The sequence below is a fragment of the Ahaetulla prasina genome, chromosome 1 (genome assembly GCF_028640845.1).
Source record: "Ahaetulla prasina isolate Xishuangbanna chromosome 1, ASM2864084v1, whole genome shotgun sequence".
In the NCBI taxonomy this organism is placed as follows: Eukaryota; Metazoa; Chordata; class Lepidosauria; order Squamata; family Colubridae; genus Ahaetulla; species Ahaetulla prasina.
In genome coordinates, this window is record NC_080539.1 from 2,641,343 (window position 1) to 2,666,967 (window position 25,625).

The 25,625-nt window shown below is 44.9% G+C and overlaps 2 protein-coding genes across 2 annotated transcripts in view; both read left to right on the forward strand.

The window, feature by feature from the left end:
* EFCAB5 (EF-hand calcium binding domain 5) overlaps nucleotides 1-14,414 on the forward strand; it is an 88,211-nt gene extending 73,797 nt beyond the window's left edge. Inside the window, 6 exon segments of the mRNA XM_058163975.1 lie at nucleotides 4,084-4,190; nucleotides 6,694-6,947; nucleotides 9,913-10,145; nucleotides 11,472-11,568; nucleotides 13,286-13,649; nucleotides 13,969-14,414. Coding sequence (XP_058019958.1) covers nucleotides 4,084-4,190; nucleotides 6,694-6,947; nucleotides 9,913-10,145; nucleotides 11,472-11,568; nucleotides 13,286-13,533 — 939 coding nt within the window. The 3' untranslated portion in view covers nucleotides 13,534-13,649; nucleotides 13,969-14,414.
* NSRP1 (nuclear speckle splicing regulatory protein 1) overlaps nucleotides 1-25,625 on the forward strand; it is a 78,146-nt gene that overhangs the window by 9,202 nt on the left and 43,319 nt on the right. The window lies entirely within an intron of this gene.

Here is a 25,625-nt window from a genome sequence, read left to right on the forward strand (position 1 = left end):
GCCCAAGGCAGGAAAGGGAAGAGGTTTTTAAAAAAAGGAAATATGCATCATAATAACAATACATATATTTAAAGATCATATTGGTGTAAACACCATTCTACCTACGACCTTAGCACAACTGTTCAAACATCTTAAACTTTTTAATGCATTTATCTGTCTTTTCTTTCTTTCCTTTCCCTGTCTTTCCTTCCTTCTTTTTCCTTCTCCTTTCTACTGCTCCCCCTTCTTCCTTCCTTCCTTTCTTCCTTTCTTCCCTTCTTCCTACTTTTCCTTCCTTCCTTCCTTCCTTCCTTCCTTCCTTCTCCATCACTAGAGGTTTAAAGAAGAGACTGGACAACCATTTCTCTGAAATGGTTTAGGGCAGTGGTTCTCAACCTTTATAGTGCTGCGACCCCTTTAATACAATTCCCCACGATGTGGCAACCCCAACCGTAAAATTATTTTCGTTTTGAATTTATCGTGCCTGAAGCCATATTTATTTATTTATTTATTTTGTCACAACATCATACAAAAAGATTATATAGTATATACACATATAAACATATATAGGAAGAAGAAAAGAAAAACAATAGGACAGGAACGGTAGGCACGTTTGTGCGCTTATGCACGCCCCTTATGGTCCTCTTAGGAATGGGGTGAGGTCAATAGTAGAAAGTTTTTGGTTAAAGCTTTTAGGATTATGGGAAGAGACCACAGAGTCAGGTAAAGTATTCCAAGCACTGATGATTCTGTTGCAGAAGTCATATTTTCTGCAATCTAGATTAAAGCGGTTTACATTAAGTTTAAATCTATTGGTTGCCCTTGTATTATTGCAATTAAAGTTGAAGTAGTCTTTGACAGGAAGGACATTACAATAGATGATTCTGTGAGTTAAACTTAGGTCTTGTCGAGAAGGCGGAGTTCCAAGTTTTCTAAGCCTAGGATTTCAAGTCTAGTGGGATAAGGTATTTTGTTGTTTTCAGAGGAATGGAGAACTCTTCTTGTAAAATATTTCTGGACACGTTCAATTGTATTGATGTCAGAGATGTGGTGAGGTTCCAAACAGGTGAGCTGTATTCTAGAATTGGTCTAGCAAATGTTTTATATGCTCTGGTTAGTAGTGTGGTGTTTTGGAAAAGAAGCTACATAAAATTAGGTTTACAACTCTTAGAGCTTTTTGCTATGTAGTTGCAGTGGGCTTTGGCACTTAGATCATTTGACATGAAAACTCCAAGGTCTTTAACGGGATGGGGTCGTCTGTAAGGTAATGTCCATCTAGTATGTACTTAGTTTTAGAGTTCTTTTTCCTATATGTAAGACTGAGCATTTGCTGGTTGAAATTTGGAGCTGCCAATTTTAGACCAAGCGGTTAGATGGTCAAGGTCGTTTTGAATGATAGAAGTGTTGTCTGTGGTGTTAAATAGTTTGACATCGTCAGCAAAGAGAACACAATTACTTGAGATATGGTCACAAAGATCATTAATGTATAGAATAAAGAGTGTTGGTCCAAGGGCGCTGCCTTGAGGAACGCCACTCTTGACAGGAACAGGATTTGATAAAGCATTGCCAATTTTGACCACTTGTTGTCTGTTAGACAGAAAAGCAGATATCCATTTGTGGAGGGGTCCTGAGATGCCATAGGATGTTAGTTTAAGGAGAAGTTTATCGTGTACTACTGAGTCAAAAGCTTTGCAGAAGTCTATGTAGATTGCATCTATTGATTTGCCTTGATCTAGATTTGAAGTCCATATGTTTTTGCAGTGGAGAAGTTGTAAGTTACATGATAACTTTTCCTGAAACCAAATTGTTTGTTGGAGAGTAGGTTGTTAGTTTCTAAGTGTGAGGTAATGGATTGATTGATGATAGATTCCATGACTTTGCAGGTGGCCAGCAAAGGGAGATCGGTCTGTAGTTTTCGACTAAGCTGGGGTCTCCTTTTTGAAGATGGGGATGACTGTGGCTAGTGACCAAAGTTTGGGAAGAGAACTGGTAGTGAAAGCTTTATCAAAGATAATACTTAGGGGTTCAGCTATATTAATGGAAAGTTTTTTTAAGAAATATGCACATAGACCATCAGGTCCAATAGAAAGCGATGGTTTTAAGTTGTGAAGAGCTTTACCAACGTTGTCTTCTGTGAAATCTATATGAGTTAAATCATCATAGTCATTGCTGGTTCGTTTGTGGAATGTTGGATATGTGTTATCGGAGTTAACAAAAACTGAGCCAAAGAAAATGTTGAAGAGGTTTGCTTTGACTGTTTCGTCATTGCATTCTTTGTTGTTAGAATCTTTTAGTGGTGGGATGGATCTTGAATCTTTAAGTTTACTGTTGACAAAATTATAAAAGGCACGATTGGAATTTGTGCGTAGAAGGTTCTCTTCTTGCTTGGTGTGGTAATTTGTGCATTCAGTTTTAATTTGGTTGCATATGTTTCTGTAGCGGTTTCTGAAGTTTGTAACATAGCCTTTTTGTTTCTTTTCAGAGGATTTTTTTGATTGAAGCTTTTTATTGATATGGGTAGTTTGTTTTCTTGGACATGGTAGTCATTCGTGGTACATATAATTTAATGACTCTATTGATTTCAAGTAGGAAGACTCTATAGAGGTCATCAGCGGTTATGCAGGTTGCAAACAGATTTTGCCAGTTCAGAAATGAAAGATCGTTGTTTATAAGGTCGTAATTGGCTTTCTTGAAGTTGTAGTTGGGAGTTCTGGTGTTATGGCGATTTAAGTATGGACGTATATTGAGGGCAAAATCAATCATGCAGTGGTCACTGTTTGAAAAAGGTTCTTTAATTTGTAGTCCGTAAATTGAGTTTGGATTGTTGCAGAAGATGAGGTCAAGGCAGTTGTTGAGTCTTGTATTGTTAGTTACAAGTTGTTCAAGACCTAGGTTTGTAACAGCGTTGTATAGTGTAGTATGGATTGGGTCAGTTGAACATTCATTAGTTGTCCAGTTAATGAGAGGTAGATTTAAGTCACCCAGGAAGATGAGAGGGTATGGGCAAGAGGTAGCCCATGTTAGCATTGAGGTTAGCATGTTTGCGTGGGTAATGTCATAGTCGGGGGCTCTGTAGCATAGTAAGAATCGAAGAGTAGTGTCAAGGGATAGGTCGCATACTATAGTTTCAGGAAGAGAGAGTTTATGTGCTACTTGGATATTTTTTAGATTCAGTGTCTTTTTGTAAAAGATATTGGCTAGCGATCTGAACTGCTTGCGATTGCCTTGAGGACGGAGGCATTAAAGCGGAGACTCCTCCCCTATTAAGTTTATGGCGCCTGAAGCCAGATTAGGCTAGCGATTGGGAGCGATTGCAGCTGGCTTGAGAGGGAGACATCAGAGCAAAGATTTCTCTCTTTTTTAATTCATCGCGCCTGAAGCCGAATTCAGCTAGCGATTTGAAGAGCCTGCAGCTGGCTTGTGGAGTCAACCATTGGAGCGCGATTCTTCGACTCGCAAGTATACTTCCCATATTTCCGATGGTCTTAGGCGACCCCTGGCAAATCGTCATTTGACCTCCAACGGGGTCCCGACCCACAGGTTGAGAACTGCTGGTATAGGGTCTCCTGCTTGAGTAGGGGTTGGACTAGAACAGGGGTCTTCAACTTGGCAACTTTTAAGATTTGTGGACTTCAATTCCCAGAGTTCCTCAGCTTTGCTGGAATTCTGGGAGTTGAAATCCATAAGTCTTAAAGTTGCCAAGGTTGGAGACCCTTGCCTTAGTTCAGGGGTCTGCAAATTTGGCTCTTTTAAGACTTGTGGACTTCAACTCCCAGAGTTCCTCAGCCAGCTTTGCTGGAATTCTGGGAGTTAAAGTCCACAAGTCTTAAAGTTGCCAAGGTTGGAGACCCCTGGACTAGAAGACCTCCAAGGTTCTTCCAACTCAGTTACCCTGCTATCCTTCCTCCCTCCCTCCTTTCCTTCCTTTTCCTTCCTCTAAATTTTGTCTTTCATAAACATTCTGCCAAGAGCAAAATCTTAGTCTTGCCACCATTCACTTAATTTCCCCTGCTAATCACAACTTCTTTAGTCTTCTACATTAATTGAACTTCAAGATCTACCTTCCTCGGACAGTCTACTGAGGAATGCTTTCCTTTCTCCCAGATGCACGACTACAAGTTGCGCAAAGCCCTGGACTCAGATTTGAAAGGGGAGGTGGAAGTCCATGCCCCACCAGCCCCAACAGTCACCAGGAAAGAAGAAGCCTTCAAGTAAGCCAGAGGGGTGGGGGGCTTTGGGGGTCCGCATGTGAAGGTTGGGTGGAGGAAAGGGGCACTTGGGCTGCTAATAGACAAGGATATTTTGTAGCTCAGGATTGAACTGTTGGGGTCTTGGGTGCTCTCTGAGCTTGGATGTTTTCTTGCAGATGTTTCATGACCCAAGTTGGTAACGTCATCAGTGCTAGAAGGGCGGGAGGAAGGAAGGAAGGAAGGAAGGAAGGAAGGAAGGAAGGAAGGAAGGAAGGAAGGAAGGAAGGAAGAGGAGGAGAGGAGGCAGAGGAGGAGGAGTAGAACAATTGTGGGGCCCTTGGTGCTCTCTGAGCTTGGATGTTTTCTTGCAGATGTTTCATGACCCAAGTTGGTAACATCATCAGTGCTAGAAGGGAGGGAGGGAGGAAGGAAAGAAGCTAGGAAAGGAGGAAGGAAGGAAGGAAGGAAGGAAGGGGAGGAGGAGGAGGAGAAGGAAGAGGAGGAGGAGAGGAGGCAGAGGAGGAGGAGTAGAACAATTGTGGGGCCCTTGGTGCTCTCTGAGCTTGGATGTTTTCTTGCAGATGTTTCATGACCCAAGTTGGTAACATCATCAGTGCTTGAAGGAAGCACAAATGGCTGTCCACTCTCATCACTGGAGGCTTTTAAGAAAAGACTGGACAGTCACCTGTCTGTAATGGTATAGGCCAGGGGTCTGCAAACTTGGCTCTTTTTTTTATTATTATTATTTGCATTTATATCCCGCCCTTCTCCGAAGACTCAGGGTGGCTTACACTGTGTTAAGCAATAGTCTTCATCCATTTGTATATTATATACAAAGTCAACTTATTGCCCCCAACAATCTGGGTCCTCATTTTACCTACCTTATAAGGGATGGAAGGCTGAGTCAACCTTGGGCCCGGTGGGACTTGAACCTGCAGTAATTGCAAGCAGCTGTTGTTAATAACAGACTGTCTTACCAGTCTGAGCCACCAGAGGCCCTTTTAAGACTTGCGGACTTCAACTCCCAGAATTCCTCAGCCAGCTTTGCTTTGCTTTGCTTTGCTTTGCTGGCTGTGGAATTCTGGGAGCTGAGGTCCGCCAGGCTTAAAGAGGCCAAGGTTGGAGACCCCTGTTGTGGAGTGTTGGCTAAGTGAAGGGAACATGCTGCACCTATTTTGGCCAGTAGGGGTCAGGGTTGCTGAACTTTACCTATAGGCTAGCTAGCTGCTAAATGAGAAGCACAGGACACAGGTAATAGCAATAGCACTTAGACCAGGTGTGTCCAAACTTGGCAACTTTAAGACTCGTGGACTTCAAGCCAGCTGGGAGTTGAAGTCCACAAGTCTTAAAGTTGCCAATTTTGGACACTCCCTGACTTAGACTTATATACTGCTTCACTTTACAGCCCTCTCCAAGCGGTTTACAGAGTCAGCCTGTTGCCAGGGGAGAGCTGCTGGGGGTTTCGCAGGGGTTCGGGAGAACCTCTAGCTAAGATTCCGTGCAGTTCGACGAATCCCCCAAATCCCACTTCTGGCTGGCCCATGTAGAGGTCATAGCTGGCTCTACAGGCAATGTAGTTGAAGGTCCTACTCTGGGCAGAGGGTTGGGTTAGATGATCTCCAGGGTCCCTTCCAACCCGTTCATTCTGTGCCTAGTTTAGTTTAGTTTAGTTTTATTAAATTTTTATACCGCCCTTCTCCCAAGGGACTCAGGGCGGTGTACAGCCAAAAGATAAGAAATATAAAAATATACAATTAAAACAACAATTTAAAACCGAGCAAATTAGAAAAAATGGCCAGTATTAAAAATTAAAAATTAAAAATTTCAAACCCTAAAATGATAAAACCCCAATTAAAATTTAAAAATATTAGGCCAGTCCCGCTTGAATAAATAAATATGTTTTCAGCTCACGGCGAAAGGTCCGAAGATCAGGCACTTGACGTAATCCAGGGGGAAGTTCGTTCCAGAGCGTAGGAGCTCCCACAGAGAAGCCCCTGCCCCTGGGGGCCGCCAGCCGGCATTGTTTGGCGGACGGCACCCTGAGAAGACCCTCTCTATGTGCCTACAAGTTTTAGGAGTTTGTACGAACCTCCCCAACTGTACAGCTAGTCCTCGACTTACGACAGTTCATTTAGTGACCGTTCGGATTTATAACGGCACTGAAAAAGGTGACCTGTGACTATTTTTCACGCTTACAACCCTGTGGTCAAAATTCAGACGCTTGGCAACCAACTCACGTTTTACGACGGTTGCAGAGTCCTGGGGCCATGTGAACCCCTTTTGTGACCTTCTGACCAGCAAAGACAGTGGGGGCAGCCAGGTTCACTTAACAAATGCAGTGATTCGCTTAACAACTGTGGCAAGAATGGCCGTAAAACAGGGCAAAACTGCCTCGCGTAGCAACAGACATATTTGGCTCATAAGTCGAGGACTACCTGCGGCGAAGGAAACTTTTTGTGGTCGTAAATCGAGGACTACTTGTGGGTTATTCGACACCCCAACCTTGTGTTGCCTTGCGCTTCAGAGATTACCTGTTCAAGAGCGTGGACTGTGCTCTGGTGGTCACTCAACGCCTCTACGGGGAAAACCACGTTGCGGTGCCACTGAGGAACACAGCCGGTGAAGCTATCATGGTGCTGGATCTCAACCTTGGACCCAGGCAGCAGCTGTCGCCTTGCGCGCACAAGGACCTGCAGAAGATGCTGAAGATGGCCCAAGCCGCCACCCACGAGATCCTGAAAGAGGATTCCGGAGATCTGGAACCATATTACGTCTTGGGTATGTGGCACGTTGGGTGAACTATAACCTCTTCACCTGTATCGGCCGTCCTGGAGATGTGAGGCTTTGCTTGAGCAGGAGGTTACACTAGAACAGGGGTCTCCAACCTTGGCAACTTTAAGCCTGGAGGACTTCAACTCCCAGAATTCCTTTGCTTTGCTTTGCTTTGCTTTGCTGGCTGTGGAATTCTGGGAGCTGAAGTCCTCAAGGCTTAAAGTTGCCAAGGTTGGAGACCCTTGCACTAAAAGACCTTCCAGGTCACTTCCAACTTGGTTATTCTGTTATCCATCCTTCCTTCCTTCCTTCCTTCCTTCCTTCCTTCCTTCCTTCCTTCCTTCCTTCCTTCCTTCCTTCCTTCCTTCCTCCTTTCCTTTCCTTTCCTTTCCTTTCCTTCCTTTCCATTCTTTTCCTTTCCTTCCTTCCTTCCTTCCTTCCTTCCTTCCTTCCTTCCTTCTTTCCTTCCTTCCTTCCTTCCTTCCTTCCTTCCTTCCTTCCTTCCTTCCTTCCTTCCTTCCTTCCTTCCTTCCTTCCTTCCTTCTTTCTTTCCTTTCCTTTCCTTTCCTTCCCTTCCCTTTCCTTTCCTTTCCTTTCCTTTCCTTCCTTCCTTCTCCATCTCTGGAGATTTTTAAGAATAGATTCAACAAACATTTGTCTAAAATGGTCTTGGGTCTCCTGCTTGAGCAGCGGATTGGACTAGAAGACCTCCAGGGTGCCTTCTAGACTATTTCAGGCAAATGGCTGTTCAATCTCTTCCTAAAAACTTCTCACGTTAGAGCATTCATAACTTCTGGAGGCAAGTTGTTCCACTGATTAATTGGTCTAACATCTTAAAGCAGGCTGGCTGGGGGATTCTGGGAGTGGAAGTCAACCCTTCTTTTTTTTTTTAAGTTTTATTTTAACATTCATATCCAATAACATATTTAATGTACCATCATATACAATTAATCGGGCCTGCCCGGTCACCACCCCCTTCCTTTAACTCTCTTCCCTTCTCTACCTTCTTCTACTTTCCACAACCATCCTCCCCCTCTCTTATCTCCTCCTTCCTCCCTACTCCTTTCTTCTCCCTCTTCTATCCCTCTTCCTTCCTTCCTTCCTTCCTTCCTTCCTTCCTCCTTTCCTTCCTTCCTTCTTTCCCATCATTCTGAAGTGGTAGCCAGGCAGCTCTGATCTTACATTAATTATACATCTTCAATCATCTTTGTACATTAACCATCAATCCATTTTCTACCCTCATCCCCTCCCCTCCCTTCCTTCCTCCCCACCCCAGGACTTCCAGAACCGAATACAGGGTATAAAACTAACAACAAAAATTAAAATATAACACAAATCATAATCCATAGTCACTCCTTAAAACCTCAACTCCCCTTCCAGAAACAAAGAAAATACATTTCTTCCAATCCATTATATATCAGACCATTCCACTCCTAGAGTTCTCAGAAATTTCCGATTGTGTTAGTGTTTGTTCTTGAATAAAGTACATAGTTTTTAATATCCAACCTTCATCAATCAATATCAAAACAACGTTCCATCTTCCAATATTCACCAAGGGTTCTTCTAAAATGTCTTTCTTCCTTAAGCAGTCTCTCAAAAATAGTTCATATTTCCAACTTAATTTCTTAAATTTTTCTGTCCAACCTTCAAGGGTAAACAATAGTCCATCTTTTCACATTTGACATTTATATACATCAAATAATATTACAAATATCCAATATATCAATTATAATAATTAAAATCTTCACTTTACCTTGCTTATATCAAATAACATTATTAAAATTACACCTATAACATCCAAAATATATCTATTATAACAATTAAATTCTAATTAGCCATATAACAACATTACATCCATCTCTTAAATATAATATTGAATCCAAATTCCTAAATTTTACTATCTATCCTCCAAAGTTAAACAATATTCCATCTTCCTATTCCTTTATATCCCTGAAATATATCAAATAGTACCCCTAAAATTACACCTTTATATCCAGAATAAATCATTTACAAAAATTAATCATAATCATATATAATAGAATTAAATATTCTCCTTCCCCTTCTGTCTTACACATTTTCCACCATCTATTCACCATTCAACTTAACATCTATTAATAAAGAGTTCCCAATCTTTAATACATTAGTGTAGAAATCTCGTGCTTTACAAACTGTATTGAGAAAATACTTTCTTCCTTTATAATTCACTGTTAAACCAGCTGGAACCTCCCATCTAAAATATATCTGATGTTTCTTAAGCTCATCCACTAAAAAGGCAAATTCTTTTCCAACCCTTCTTAAAGGAGTCTGGCTGGGGAATTCTGGGAGAGGAAGTCCACCCCTTTTAAAGCATTGCTGGCTGGGGAATTCTGCGAGTGGAAGTCCACCCATCTTAAAGCATAGCTGGCTGGGGAATTCTGGGAGTGGAAGTCCTCCCCTCTTAAAGCAGGCTGGCTGGGGAATTCTGGGAGTGGAAGTCTTCCCCTCTTAAAGCAGGCTGGCTGGGGGATTCTGGGAGTGGAAGTCCACCCCTCTTAAAGCAGGCTGGCTGGGGGATTCTGGGAGTGGAAGTCCACTCCTTTTAAAGCAGGCTGGCTGGGGAATTCTGGGAGTGGAAGTCCTCGCCTCTTAAAGCAGGCTGGCTGGGGAATTCTGAGAGTGGAAGTCCACCCCTCTTAAAGCATAGCTGGCTGGGGAATTCTGGGAGTTGAAGCCTACCCCTCTTCAAGCATGCTGGCTGGGGAATTCTGGGAGTGGAAGTCTTCCCCTCTTAAAGCAAGCTGGTTGGGGAATTCTGGGAGTGGAAGTCCACCCCTCTTAAAGCATGGCTGGTTGGGGGATTCTGGGAGTGGAAGTCCACCCCTCTTAAAGCAAGCTGGCTGGGGGATTCTAGGAGTGGAAGTCCACCCATCTCAAATGTCTTTATTTGAAGCCTCTGAACAGCCTTCTTTAAAATCCCGGTTTATGGTTGCAGAGGCAGAATATGTTGGGGATTGGCGGCGCGGAGGCGTCCTCTTCTACCGCTTCTTGCTGCAGGACCTGCAAAACTGCATCTGGAACCTTGACCCCTGGACCTCCTTTGGCGACATCCGATCCATGGAGAAACCGCCGGCCCTCGTCCACATCATCTTGAAATGCGTGGTGCTTATTTTATACCCGCAGTGGGCCGGCACAGAGGAGGTGGAGCGTTGGAGCACCTGCATACAGGTGAGAAATTGCACCGCCAGGGAACGAGGAACAAAAAGGGGTGTTTGGGGGAACCCTACAGGTTTGACATTGGGAAACAGCCAGCCAGGTTGGAAGGAGGAGTCAAGTGAGAGCTTAGCTTAGAATCTTTGCGTAGCTGCAAAAGATGTAAGCTTTTCCCAGATCCATGAAACCTTACCCAGTGGTGATAAATGGTCCAGTGGTGAAATTCAATTTTTTTTTACTACCAGTTCTGTGGGCGTGGCTTGGTGAGCATGGCGTGTCTTGGTGGGCGTGGCTTGGTTGGCATGGAAGGAGAAGGATCAGGGGTGAAATCTACTCACCTTCCCAACCGGTTCAGAAGTGCACGCATCCCCCGCATGTGTTACGTGTGTGTACCAATTTTCTAAACATGTGCAAATTCTTCCTGGTTAAAACCAGGAAGTAACGACGACCGGGCGGGTGGGCAGAGCCTCATGCCACTATCGCTACTGGTTCTCCAAACCACCGGCCACCATCGCTGCTGGTTCAGCCAAACTGGGAGCGTTTCACCCCTGGGGAAGGATACTGCAAAATCCCCATTCCCACCCCACTCTGGGTCCAGCCAGAGGTAGCATTTGCCAGTTCTCCAAAGTCAAAATTTCCGCTATCGGTTCTCCGAACTACTCAATATTTCCGCTACCGGTTCTCCAGAACCTGTCAGAACCTGCTGGATTTCACCCCTGATATGGTCCAAGCCTCCAAATTATGATCACATAATTCACATGATCACAAGTTTAGATCAGGGGTGTCCAACTGAAGGCCTGGGGCTCAGATCCGGCCCACGGGGTGTTTAGATCTGGCCTGCGGGGCCACCCTGGAAAGTCCGAAGAACTGGCCCATGGTGCCTCTGCCAGCGAAAACAGAGCTCGGGAGGGCCACATGCAGCCAAAAACAGAGCTCAGGAGCCCGTTTTCTCTGGCAGAGTGCTCAGGCCGCCACAGGCGCTCCCAACATGAGTGACGCCAAGCTGGCCACGCCCCCTAACCATGCCCACTCCCCCCCCCGAGGTCAAATACAACCCTGATGTGGCCCTCATGAAATCGAGTTTGACACCCACCCACCCCGTTTAGATGCTGCAATGTTCGTAAGTGTGCAAAAATGGCCCTAACTCACTTTTTTCAGTGCCGTTCTAACTTCGAATGGCCACTAAATGAAGTGTTGTAAGTCGAGGATGACCTGTTTCCCTCGTTGCAATTTTACACGTAAGGGTGGGAGAGGCTAAATCCGCCACAGCCGACTCTCCTGTTTCGCCGGCCTTCCGGCTTCGATCCCGACGACCCTGTCTTGGCTTCTTGTCTTCCGCAGAAACTCGACGGAGAACTTATTGAAAACATTTGCTACTTCGACCCAACGGCTTCTTACGTGGAGGTCCGTCCGGAGGTTCTGTACAGCTGCCTCCAAGGTGAGAGTAAGCCATCGGACGTGGAAAGCAGGGGAGGTTATGGGTCCCTTCCGTTAAGGAGGTCCATCTGGTGGGACCGAGAAGAAGGGCCTTCTCCGTGGTGGCTCCGTCCCTGTGGAACATCATCCGCGCGGAAGAAGACTGGTCCCAGAACAGGGGTGAAATCCACTTACCTTCGCTACCGGTCCACAAATGGGAACGTGTGCGCTCACTTGCTTCGCTCGTGACACCTCTGTGCCTGCACCGGACCTTCTGCGCATGCGCAGAGCATCAAAAACAGGACAGGGGGATGGAGCCTTCTGCCGCTGGTGCTACCGGTTTGCCCGAGCCGGATAGAACCGGTTGCATTTCACCACTGTTCCAGAAGTGGGTTTCATATAATTTTACCACCGGTTCGCCGCACAATGAAAATGTGAGCACGCGCGGCTTTCACACATGCACGTGGCTTAGAAAACGTGGCTAAATAGGACAGCATAGCGCCACCACCGGTTCGCCCGAACTGGTCTGAACCGGCTGAATTCCACCACTGATTGGTCCCCATTTTGGCATCCTTTTGAAGAATTTAAAAAAAGAGTTGGAAGGGGCCTTGAAGGCCTTCTAGTCCAGGGGTCTCCAACCCTGGCAACTTTAAGCCTGGCGGACTTCGACTCCCAGAATTCCCCAGCCAGCTTTGCTGTGGGACAGTCTCATCAAACTTCAAGTGAGACCCCTGTTCTAGTCCAACAGCCCCCCAAGTCGCAAATGTCAGTCACATGATCTCTGGACTGCAACCATCGTAAATACAGTCCGGTTGCCAAGCGCCCAGCTTTTGATCACATGACCGTGGGAAATGCCGCAACGGTCCCAAGTGCGAGGACCAGTCAGTCGTAAGTCACTTTTTTCACCACAGTTGTTTGTAACTTTCCTTGCGGAATTTTATTACTCTAACAAAATTACAAAATATAGAAATATGGGGGGTCCTCGACTTACGACCGGACATGGAGCCCAACATTTCTGTCATTAAGCAAGACATTTGTTAAGTGAGTTTTGCCCCATTTTACGACCTTTCATGCCAAGGTTGTTTACATGAACCACTGCTGTTGTTAAGTGAGTCACACGGTCGTTAAGCGAACCTGGTTTCCCTTTGGCTCAGCTTGGCCAAGGTCGCAAAAGGGGATCACATGACACAACCAGGACACGGCGACCGTCATAAATGTGAGTCAGTTATGAAACATCCGAATATAAATCACGTGAACATGAGGATGCTGCAACGGTCGTTAAGTGTGAAAAAATGGTCCTCTTTCTTCAGGGCCGTCGTAACTCTGAACGGTCGCTAAAGGAATCGTTGCAAATCGAGGACTACCTATACAAAGAAAAATAATGGGAGGAAAGCAAAGGAATCGGTTTTAAATTGGGTTTTATTCTATATTTTTAATTCTAAATTAACGGGCTTTTTAGAATAAGTTTTTTAATTGTTTTTTATATTGTATTTATGTGTTTTTAAATGCCTGAGTCCTTCGGGAGATAGGGCGGTATATAAATTTGATTAAATAAATAAATAAATAAATAAATAAAAGCAGAGGAGACGGGGAGGAGGAGAAAGAAAAGCATGCGGTTCCTTGGACCGTTTACGACCGTTTGCTTAGGAACAGCAGGACCGGCGCCAAGCAAACGGTCATAAGTCGAGGACTGCCTATCGAAGCTAATCTGCCATGTGTCTGTGTGTGTTTCCAACTAGGTGCACGTCGGAAAGCGGTCTGGAGGTTCGGCTCGGCTCCGTTAGAGTACCTTTACAACTGGGCGTGCGCCTGCCTGTCCTTGATCGAAATGGCCAAGAAGCTAAAGCATCGCGACAGTCTGGCCAACTCGGCTTCGGCCCTTTTAACGCCCACGCTTTCTCAGTCCATCCGGTCGTCGCAGATTTCGACTCTCCGGTCCATCTCTTTTTCCTACCCGCTCAATCCAAGCTGGGCCCCAAGTTCGTAGCATTCGTTGAACGTGCAGCGCCTCATTTCCCAGGCGGGAGTTATAGTTCTCGTCTGTAATTCTGAAACGTTTCAATAGGGGGAGGGAGAGAGAGAATTGGGGTACAAAGCAGGGAGGTTCAAAACCAGCGGGGTTCTTGCAACCCACAGAGTTAAAAGAGGGGGGGGCGCCTCACAAAAGATTGGCAAATAAGTGCCTTATTTCCCAGATGGGAGTTATAGTTCTTGAGAGTAATTCCGAAACATTTCAATGAAGAGAAAATTAAATTTACAAAGCAGGAGGTTCAAAACCAGGTTCTTGCAATACAAAGTTCAGAATTAAAAGCGGGCGCTTCACAAAAGATTGACAATAATTTCCCAGGCGGGAGTTATAGTTCGCCTGTAATTCTGAAGTTCAATAGAGGAGAGAGAGAGAATTGGGGTACAAAGCAGGGAGGTTCAAAACCAGCCAGGTTCTTGCAACCCACAAAGTTCAGAGTTAAAAGGGGAGGGGCACTTCACAAAAGATTGACAAATAAGCGCCTTATTTCCCAGGCGGGAGTTATAGTTCTTGCCTGTAATTCCAAAACCTTTCAATAGGTGGCGAGAGACAGAGAGAGAAAACTGGGGTACAAAGCAGGAAAGTTCAAAACCAACCAGGTTCCTGCAACCCACGGAATTTACAAGGGTGGGGGGGCTTCACAAAAGATTTCCACCCTGTAGCATCTTTTGAGGAATTATTCCAATAGAATAAAGAGGAAAAAAAAAGGGGGCGCCTTCCCCTTACTCCCCGACTCATTCGGTCCCCCCCCCCACCAAGAAATAACAAGTTTTCCCATTGGCCGGTTGCCGAAGAGGACAACGCCGTTCCCGCTATCTTCGGAAGCATCATCGTTTTTAATAAAATTTGGGGGAAATTAAAATATTTTTATTTCTCCTCCTCCTGACAAAACACAACGTCTTATCTGGCAAGCGTTTTGCACCTGGAGATTACAAGCTGATTTTAAGGCTGCCGATAAATACGCCGCGGTGTTATTACAACCGGCAATCCTTTTGATAATCGGCCACCGTCGAGAGCCGGGGAAGGTTTAATATTGGGAAGACGGAAGGGAGAGAGAGAGAAAGAGAGAGACACGATGATCCTAGAAATAAGTTTTGCAATCTTTTTTCTGATGCAGAGAAGTTTTCTCGGCTTGGGGGGGGGAGGTTGGCGGTGGCTGTCCGGCAGCTGTAAACAAACATGTCTTTTTAATGAATAAGTCTGCTGATATACAGCGAAGTCCTCGACGTACGACCACAGCTGAGCCCAAAACTTAGGTTGCTAAGTGAAAAAAAGGTGTTAAGTGAGCTTTACTCCCGTTTTACGAGCTTTCTTGCCACCGTTGCTAAGTGGAGCATTGCGATTATTAAGTTAGCGACACGGTTGTTAAGAAAGTCTGCTTGTCAGGAAGGTCGCGAAAGTTGATCACGTGAAGAGGATAGGATAGCAATGGCGTGAACAATAAAGCCTTTTAAAAAGCGGAGGCGGGTCTGTGCCCACCCATAATTCAATGGCATGTCTCCCCTGTGACGCGCTGGCGGTGAAGGTAGGCTGTTTCTGCCTCCCAGGCTCTAGAAGGCTCTGGAGCCTGGGACAGCAAAAACAGGCCTTCAGTCCCTAGGCAGTAAACAGCATTTGAGAACCGGAGGGCCTGAAAATCAGCTGACTGGCACACTGGAGCTGAGCTAGGGCAATCCTCACGTGCCCACAGATACGGCTCCGTGTGCCATAGGTTTGCATCACAGGTATAGGGTCTCCTACTTGAGCTGGGGTTGGACTAGAAAACTTCCATGGTCCCTTCCATGCCAATGATTGTAAAGAGGGATGAGGGAAGGGGAGGGAAAGGGGGAAGGGGAGGAGGAAAGGAAAGGAAAGAAGACAAGGCAAGACAAGTCAAGATGAGGGAAAGGAGAAGAAAGGAAAGAAAAGGGAAGGGAAGGAAAGGAAAGGAAGACAAGGGAAGGAAAGGAAAGGAAAGGAAGACAAGGGAAGGGAAGGAAAGGAAAGGAAGACAAGGGAAGGAAAGGAAAGGAAAGGAAGACAAGGGAAGGGAAGGAAAGGAAAGGAAAGGAAAGGAAAGGAAAGGAAAGGAAGACAGGGAAAAGGAAGGAAGGAAAAAAGGAAGGAGGAGACAAAGAAAGGAAGGAAGGAAAGGAAAGGAAGGAAGACAGGAAGGAAGGAAGGAAGGAAGGAAGACAAGGAAGGAAGGAATGGAAAGGAAAGAAGGAAGGAAGACAAGGAAGGAAGGAAGGAAGACAAGGAAGGAAGGAAGGAAGGAAGGAGGAAGGAAGACAAGGAAGAAAGGAAGGAAGACAAGGAAGGAAAGGAAGGAAGACAAGGAAGGAAGGAAGGAAGGAAGGAAGACAAGGAAGGAAAGGAAGGAAGACAGGAAGGAAGGAAGGAAGGAAGGAAGGAAGGAAGGAAGGAAGGAAGACAAGGAAGGAAAGGAAGGAAGACAAGGAAAGGAAGAGGAAGGAAGACAAGAAGGAAAGGAAAGGAAGGAAGACAAAGGCAGGGAAGGAAGGAAGGAAGAAAGGTGGATGGAAACTCATCAAGGAGCGAAGCAATGTAGAATTAAGGAGAAAGTTCCTGACAGTGAGGACGATTAACCAGTGGAACAACTTGTCACCAGAAGTTGTGGGTGCTCCTGCTCCATCACTGGAGGTTTTAAGAAGAGACTATATGGTAAGTATTCTCCTGCTTTAGAGAGTTACTAAACAGTTCAACCTTGCAACCAGACTTGGACTTCAATTCCAGAATTCTCAGCCATTGCTTGGGTTGAAGTCCACAAGTCTTGTTATGATTGGAATGGCTAGAAGACTTCAAGGTCCTTCAGCCTATGTTCTTTAAATTCTGAGAAATGGGAACACAGGACCAAAGTGAGCAGACAGGTGAAGAGGGCAAATATTTATTTATTTATTTATTTTTATACTTTTATACCGCACCATCTCCCATAGGACTCAGGGCGGTTCACAGGCATATTAAAAAAAATAGAATGGATAGGAGGGGTTGCACTGCTCATCTGCTGCAATTACGGAGGGCAGCTGGACTATTTGGGTGAGCATGGAAAGGTTTTCTGGCTAAGCATCACGGATCCGCTGTTAGACCCCTTGCAATTTGCATACCGAGCAAATAGATCAACAGATGATGCTGTTAATATGGCTCTGCACTACATCCTACAACATCTTGAGTCTCCAAAGACCTATACAAGGGTCCTCTTTGTAGACTTTAGCTCAACATTCAATACCATTATTCCAGACACTCTTCTAACTAAGCTAAACCAGCTACAGGTACCTGAACAGACTTGTAAGTGGATCACAAGCTTCCTAACAAACAGGAAGCAGCAGGTGAAGCTAAGCAGGATCACATCAGATACCTGTACAATTAGCACAGAAGCAGTGGTTTCAAATAATTTAACAATTCTTTGCTAATGACCAGCTGGGTGACTGGCTAGGGTCATGTCCAACAGACTAAAATGCCACTCATGTCGATGGGCACTTTGCCTTAGCTGTTACAATGTAACAAGGGTTAATCAGAGAGGCAGTTTCTGTAAGCAGGGCGATAAAAATTAGGCTAGAAACAATACCAGAACGTTTCAGTTCCTTACAGGATTAGCCCTGTAAAGTGGGGAAAAAACAAAATAAGATTTCTTCCAACAACCGGTTCTGAACTGTAGAAAGTTAACAAGTTCTAATATGCAACTGCTGAATACCACTGAAGGCTGTGTGCTCTCCCACTTCTCTCTGTATACCAATGACTGCATCTCCACCCATCCATCTGTTAAACTACTGAAGTTCGCAGATGACACAACAGTGATTGGTCTCATTCGAGACAATGGCGAATCCATATAGGCGAGAGGTCGAAAGACTAGCCTTGTGGTGCAACCAAAACAATCTGGAACTGAACATACACAAAACTGTAGAAATGGTGGTAGACTTTAGGAAAAACCCTTCCATACTTCCACCTCTCACAATACTTGACAACACAGTATCAACAGTGAAACCTTCAAATTTCTAGGAGAAACCTTCAAATTTCTAGGTTCTATCATATATAAGATCTAAATGGACAGCTAACATCAAAACATCATTAAAAAGGACAACAAAGAATGTTCTTTCTCAACTCAAGCTCAAACTGCCCAAGGGCTGCTGATCAGTTCTACAGAGGAATTATTGAGTCTGTCATTTGCACCTCTATAACTGTCTGGTTTGGTTCTGCAACCCAACAAAGACACAGACTTCAGAGGATAATTAGAACTGCAGAAAAAATAATTGCTACCAACCTGCCTTCCATTGAGGACCTGTATACTGCACGAATCAAGAGGGCCGTGAAAATATTTACAGATCCTCATCCTGGACATAAACTGTTTCAACTCCTACCCTCAAAACGCATAGAGCACTGCACACCAGAACAACTAGACACAAGAACAGTTTTTCCCAAAGGCCATCACTCTGCTAAACAAATAATTCCCTCAACACTGTCAAACTATTTACTGAATCTGCTACTATTAATCTTCATCGTTCCATCACCAATCTCTTCCACTTATGACTATGACTTTTTGTACCCTATGATTTATATTGATATATTGTATTATGTATTCTTGATGAGCGATCTTTTCTTTATGTACACTGAGGCATATGCACCAAGACAAATTCCTTGTGTGTCCAATCACACTTGGCCAATAAAAATTCTATTCTATTCTATTCTATTCTATTCTATTCTATTCTATTCTATTCTATTCTATTCTATTCTATTCTATTCTAAGCACACTTTGGAATAAAACAGTTTTCAATTATAATGTCTTGAGAATTCCAGCAAAATTTAAATATTCTAGTTGAATACTCTAACAATAGGTTGATCTGATGAATTAGAAGGACCAGCCAGATAAAATTTCTGCCTTAAGAAGAGAAGCTGGTGAGTTAAACAAGAGCATCTGAGGACAGGACCAAGATGATCTGTGTTTGTGTCTGTGTGGACAAAATTTAAAGCCAAGCAGGAAGTAAAGAGGCACATAATGACCTTACAAACATATACTAATTAATAGGAATAATGTTATCAGACTGGCTAATGGGGTTTTAATAATTTATTGGTTTTAAGTCTTCAACCAATGAAATTTTCAAACTAATTTTAATGTACTAATTGACTTTCTACTGCCTGAATCCTTTAGAAATATTATAGATTTAAACAAACAAATAAATAAATAAAATAGTGGGTCACATTACCATATCCACGGGAATATTAATAGGAAATGTTAATAAAAATGGGAAAATAGAAGCAGGAAGTGTTAAGTTCGGGAAGTAACGAGGCTGGAGACCAGGGTAGTGACAACAGCTCTTTAATATAGGGTGAACCCAGCAACAGGCTGGGGGAAAAACCTCTCCTTTTATACAGTTCTGCTGGAGGCTTCGTCCAATCAGCAACGTGCTGATTTCCCGCTCAAATATTTAAAGGTACAAACATGAATACATAACACTCCTCCCCTCCCAGAAAACACTTTGCCTCTATTTACATACTTATTTACATGTTATTTTTCGACGTAGTCACGCAAATAACCTGGGCGTCTCCTAGTCCTTTCTGACCTCGCGGTTCAGTTCTGGGTGGTGTTTTGAGCTGGTCGGAGGGCTGTTTCTCCTCCCAGCTCTTTCTCTGAGCCATCGGGCTCCGGATTATTATTGACTCTTTTCTTGGCCATCCGGCCTTGGATTACTTTGAATTTCCCTGCTGTTTCCCTCGGGAACCTGATGGCGTCGCTGGAACTCTGGGACCTCAGCTAAGTCTTGCGCCTCCCGGGTCATTGTCAGCTGTGATTCAAATTGGTATTGGTCATGATCTGTTTCATTTGGTTGGTTTGATCAGTTATTCGTTTCCTTATCTGATCTATGTGGCGCCTCCACACTCGGTTGTCTGGTAGCTCTACCACGTATGATTTTGGGCGGTTATCTTTATTATTTGTCCTCGAACCAACTAGGGCCGTCCCCATAGTTTCGGGCCCACACCCGATCGCCTATGCTCATTTCCTTGTCTTTTCTAGTTCCCCTTGTAACCCTCTGGTGTGTAATGGGGATTCAAGCAGTCAAGTGGGCACGGGTTTCCGTCCCATTAGTAATTCGGCTGGGCTTTTCCGGTGGCCGTGCTTGGGGTTCTGTGCTGGACAGCTAGGAAAAGTCTATCTTTGTTTGCCAGTCACCTGGCTTGAGCCTGGACAATGCCTCCTTAGCGCTCCGGACGGAACGCTCTGCAAAACCATTCGGCGCGGGGTGGAAAGGCGCAGAGAGGGCATGTCGGATGCCTCCTCTGCCAGGTATTCTTCAAACTGGGCTGCCGTGAATTGGGGCCCATTGTCGGACACCAGAGTGTCCGGCAACCCGTGAGTTGCAAATAGGTGGCGCGGGGCTGCGATTACTGCTTCGGCCGTAGTGGATTTCATGAGTATGATCTCCAACCATTTAGAGAATGCATCAACAACCACTAGGAAGCGTTTGGCGTGGAAGGGCCAGCAAAATCAATGTGGATTCTTGACCAGGGCCCTTGGGGTTTTCCCATTCCTGACTGGGGCCGTTGGGGTAGAGGTCTGGACTCTTGGCAAGCCTGGCATTTCCCTACCCTCTCAGCAATCTCTGCGTCCATGAGTGGCCACCACACATAGCTTCTAGCTAACCCTTCATCCTTACGATCCCTGGGTGACCCTCGTGGAGGAGGTCCAATACCTTTCCCTTAATTTATCAGGAATTATTACACGATCACCCCATAACAGACACCCCTTGAGCCGAGAGCTCATCTCGTTTTTAACAAATTCTTTGAACCGTTAAGCCCGGCGCAGCGGCCACCCTCTCTGTACCCAACCGGTACAGTCCTTAACACAATGTCGGTATGATGCCGAGCCACTTCCTTAGATGTGACTGGGCCAGAGTCAAGAGTCAATAAGTAGGATGGCGTCCCGGGTGGGGTCTTCGGTTGCCCCTGGTAGTGGGCATCGGCAGCGTCTGCATGCCCCACTTCTTTTCCTGGTCGATGCTGCAGCTTGCGAATAGCGGCTGAATATAGTCCATCGGGTCAAGCGTGGCGAAAGTGCCACAGGCGTTGGTGATCGCCAGCCAGTATCCTAGTAGCGGTCTGTGGTCAGTCACGATTTCAAAATTCCGCCCAAAGACATACTTGGAATTTTTGACCCCTGACACAATGGCTAGTGCTTCTTTATCTAATTGGCTGTAGTTCCTCTCTGGGAGGACATCGTTCTAGAGTAGAGCTATAGGGGCTTCTGTGCCGTTTGGAAGTCTATGGCTGAGTACAGCCCCACCCCATAAGGAGGCATAAACCAGCACTAGGGGTAATGAGTTGTGATATTGGATGAGCAGGCTATCACTTGAGAGCAGGTTCTTTACTGCTTCAAAAGCCCTATTTTCTGACTTTCCCCAAGACCAAACAGTATTTTTCCTAAGAGCCTATGCAGCGGTTCCATAGCAGTTGCTTTGTTCTTTAAAAGACCGTAAAATTCACCAATCCAGGAATGCCTGCAGCTCTGCTTTGTTTTTGGGCGCTGGAGCCTTCTAATTGCCTTAACCTTGCTCTCAGTAGGGTGAATTCCTTTCTTGTCTATCCGGTAGCCCAAGAAATCGGATTCGACCCCTATCTGGCATTTGTTTGTCTTGACTTTTAATCCGGCTGTCCGGAAAATGCTCAAAACCTTTCTTAACGCTCCCCAATTCCTCCATGTTTTCCCTGAAATTAGGACATCATCGTAGGAACTACCCTGGGAGCCCTTGCAGTAGTCGTTCCATTAGGTTTTGGAACAGCCCTGGTGCCACTAACCCCAAATTGCAATCGGGTGCACTTGAAGCCCCCTGTGCGTTACAATCGTTTGGGCTTGACTGTGCGGGCGTCTGGCAGTTGTTGGTAGGCTTGGGCCAAGTCTAACTTTGCAAAGACTTGCCCTTGCCCCAAAGAGTGCAATAAGTGTTGCACCACGGGAACGGGCGCTTTTCTGTAAGGCTTTGTTAAGCGTCGCCTTGTAGTCAGCGCAAATTCTAATTGACCCGTCCGGTTTTATTGGGGTGACGATTGGCGTCTCCACTTTGCGTGATCGACTGGCACCAAAATCCCTGATTTATGAGCTTGTCCAGCTCCTTATCAATTTTGGTTTTAGGGCAAAGGACTCTCCTGCCTTAAGCCTAATGGGGGCTACCTGGGGTCTAAGTTGAAGGAAATAGGGGTCCCCTTGTACTTGCCCAGGCAGTCCTTGAAGACATCTTGAACTCGTTAAAGAGAATGTCTTTCAGGTTACAGTCACTTCTGTAGATGCCAGTCACTCCCATGCCCAGGGCACGAAACCAGTCTAGTCCCAACAGACTGGGCAGAGTTCCTTCGGCGATCGTGATGGGCAGGGTCTTCTTGTGGACCGTACTCGACTCGGACGGAGGTGGTCCCTCGAACAGGGATGCGATTCCCTGGTAGTCGTGGACTCGTACGTTGTGCTTGCAGGTGGCGCTTGCGACGGACGGCAGCGACCAAAGTGTCCCAGGACATGATGGTGATCGCTGATCCCGTGTCTACTTCAGCGGCACCGTACTCCCTCTATTTTTGGCTTTGGTGAAGATCTTCTTCTCCACTTTTGGGCCGACCAATGAGTTGTTTGGTTGAATCGCGCCTTTTTGTTTGAGCCAATCGGGTCGCCTTGCCGATTCAGCTCTGATTGGCGATTTGAATTTTCGGCGGGAAGGTTGGGCGCTCGACAAACAAACTAGGTGCCCTTTCTTCACACCGCCGACATGTCGCGTCTTTAAACTTGCAGCGTTGGCGCTGGTGTTGACCGCAGCTTCCGCGCGTCTTTGTCGCGTTTCTCGGTTCGGCAGACCCTTCCTCATCTTCACCGTCGGATTCGGTCTGAACCTCCTCCTGGTGCACTGGGTTGCCTTGCGCTCGCCTTTGGTGGGACGAGGCTTTGCAGTGTCTCCGCCGCTTGGGTGGACATTTCATGTGCTGGCTTCGTCCAGGCGTTGTGAGGTTGCTCTTTGCTAGCAGCCGTCGCCAAGCGGATGTCTTTGACCCCTCGGATGAGTTGCTCGAGGAGCACCTCGTCTGGGTCCGTATCCAGTCCTTGGGCGCTTTTCTTAGCGGCCATGTAGTCACCGATGGATTCGCCCTCCATCTGCCTTCGCTCTCCAATTCAAACCGCGCACGTATTTGGGCGTTGGTGCGAAATGGTTTTAGTAAAGTCTGTAGAGTTGGCCCGACACGACTATCGGCGTTGGCTCTGCCAGGGCTTCCGATATCGATGACCTCCGGACCGCAGTGGCTTAGAAATAAGCCCTTTTCGGTTATCTGGAACTCCTTGCAGTTCGTTGGCTTCTAGAAAGCTTTGAAGCGGGTCATATCGTTCCCCATTTCTCTTTAGCGGGTCAAGCAGTGCGGGCGGTGTAACCATCTCCGCTTTTCTGCCTGAGTTTGCTGGGTTCGGGTCTATCGTGCTTCAGCTCGGTTCTGGTTCTCCTTAGCCTCGAGATCCCACCCTCGCCAATGTTAAGTTAAAGTAGAGGCTGGAGGCCAGGGTAGTGACAACAGCTCTTTAATATAGGGTGAACCCAGCAACAGGCTGGGGGAAAAACCTCTCCTTTTATACAGTTCTACTGGAGGCTTCGTCCAATCAGCAACGTGCTGATTTCCCGCTCAAATATTTAAAGGTACAAACATGAATACATAACAGGAAGGATTTGATATGGTTGCTGCCTTGACATTACTCAGAAAGAAATAAAGTCAGGTTAAAAAGAACTAATAAATAAATGTGTTGAAAGGGAAATTTCCATTTTAGAACTAAAAAAATTCTTTTTTAAAATAGGTGTTTGGAAAGGGACAATTTCTTTTGGTAGACAGAGAGAGGTAGGTAGATATATAGATAAATAGAATCGAATAGAACAGAACAGAACAGAACACTTTATTGACCAAGTGTGATTGGACACACAAGGAATGTATTTTGGTGCATTTGCTCTCAGTGTACATAAAAGAAAAGATACTTTCATCAAGAATCATAAGGTACAACACAGAGGTGGGTTTCAGCAGGTTCTGACCAGTTCTGGAGAATCGGTAGCAGAAATTTTGAGTAGTTCGGAGAACTGCCAGTAAAAATTCCCACTGGCTCCGCCCCCATCAATTCTCTGCCTCCCAGGTCCCAGCTGATGGGGAGGGAATGGAGATTTTACAGTATCCTTCCTGGAAGCCATACCACTTAAGGACAACATGTAAAAAAATTGAAACCCACCACTGGCACAACACTTAAATGATAGTCATTGGGTACAAATAAGCAATGATTAGATAGATAGATAAAATGCCATTTCCTTGCCTCAAATTGAACCTTTTCAAAGGGACATTTTGAAATTTAATAAAAGTTTCCCCGTTTGGCAGACTGTTGCTCTCCAAAAATGAAAATTCATTTTAAATTAATTAAAAAAAATTTAAAAATGAAAATTAATTCATTAATTTTTTTTTAAAAAAAGGAAACTAATTCACTAAAATTTCTTATTTATTTTATTAGATTTTTATACTGCCCTTCTCCTGAAGGACTCAGGGCGGTGTACAGCCAGATAATAAAAACCCTCAATATACACACTAAAATTTCAAAAATGACAATTTAATTCGTTAAAAATTTTTAAAAAAATGAAAATTAATTTAACTCATCAGATTAAAACCCAAACCTCAGAATATTGGACCCATTTTTTGGGGAGGCGTTTTTTATTCCCTTCCTTTGTCTATTTCAGGGGTCTCCAACCTTGGTCCCTTGAGGGACTCTGGGAGTTGAAGTCCACAAGTCTTAAAGGGACCAAGGTTGGAGACCCCTGGACAAGAAGGATGCGCTTCCTGGGCATGCGCAGAACGCCTCCCTTTCTCCCTCCACCCCGAGAAGGGAGAGAGAGAGAGCTATGACGCGTGCAGAGCAAGAAGGAACTCTCTATAACACTGAAGTCCAGGACAAGATGGCAAACAGTGATGTACTATAAAAAGAAATCTGAGCATGGGCAGACGGCGCCCGCGGTGGGAGGGGGGCAGAGGGAGGGGGCTGCTGAGGTGTGTGTGTGTGTGGGGGTCCGCGGCCTACTCCAGCGCGAGGCCCGGGGGAGGTGCTAAAGCCCCCTAGAATGACGTCATTCCGGGGGGGGCGCTGGAGGGAGGGGGCCAGCTTGACCTCCCCCTCAAGGCCTTTTAATTGGGGAGGGGGTCGGTTTCCATAATGGGGATTCCTCTCCCCCCCCCCTTCCCCGCTTTGGGCGGTTTGTTTCTCTGTGGATATGAAATTATATTGTTGTTGTTGTGGTGTTGTTGTTGTTATCCTACACAAGGAGAAGAAGTTGTGGATGCTCCAACACTGGAAATTTTTAAGAAAATGTTTATTTATTTATTACATTTATTTTTTATTTATTTATTTTTTTAGTAAAAAAGTTTTATTTCCATTTTCCAACAACCTATTCAATATAATATTGAATATTTATTACATTTATTTATTACATTTGTATACCGCCCTTCTCCCGAAGGACTCAGGGCGGTTCACAGCCAATAAAAACCGAAATACATATAATACAGATTAAAAAAAACAGTATAAAAAACTAATTCAATATGTTGGATAACCATCTGTCTGAAATGGTGTAGGGTTTCCTGCCCGGGCAGGGGGTTGGACTAGAAGACCTCCAAGGTCCCTTCCAACTCTGTTGTTGTTGTTGTTGTTATTATTATTATTATATTATTATATTATTATTATATTATATAATATTATATAATATAATATTATTATATTATATTATAATAATAATAATATATTATTATTATTATAATAATGTTTTAATTTGTATACCGCCCTTCTCCCGAAGGACTCAGGGCGGTGAACAGGCAAATAAAATACGAACAGAAACATACACCATAATTAAAACAACCCTTAAAAAACTGATTCAAATTTGCCAGAAAATTTAAAATAACATTACACCCCATAAAATTACAGAAATTTAAAACCCATCAAATTCAATTAAAATTTAAAATTTAGAATTTAAAATCAGGCCAGTCCAGCCATACGAAATAAATAGGTTTTATTAAGTCCG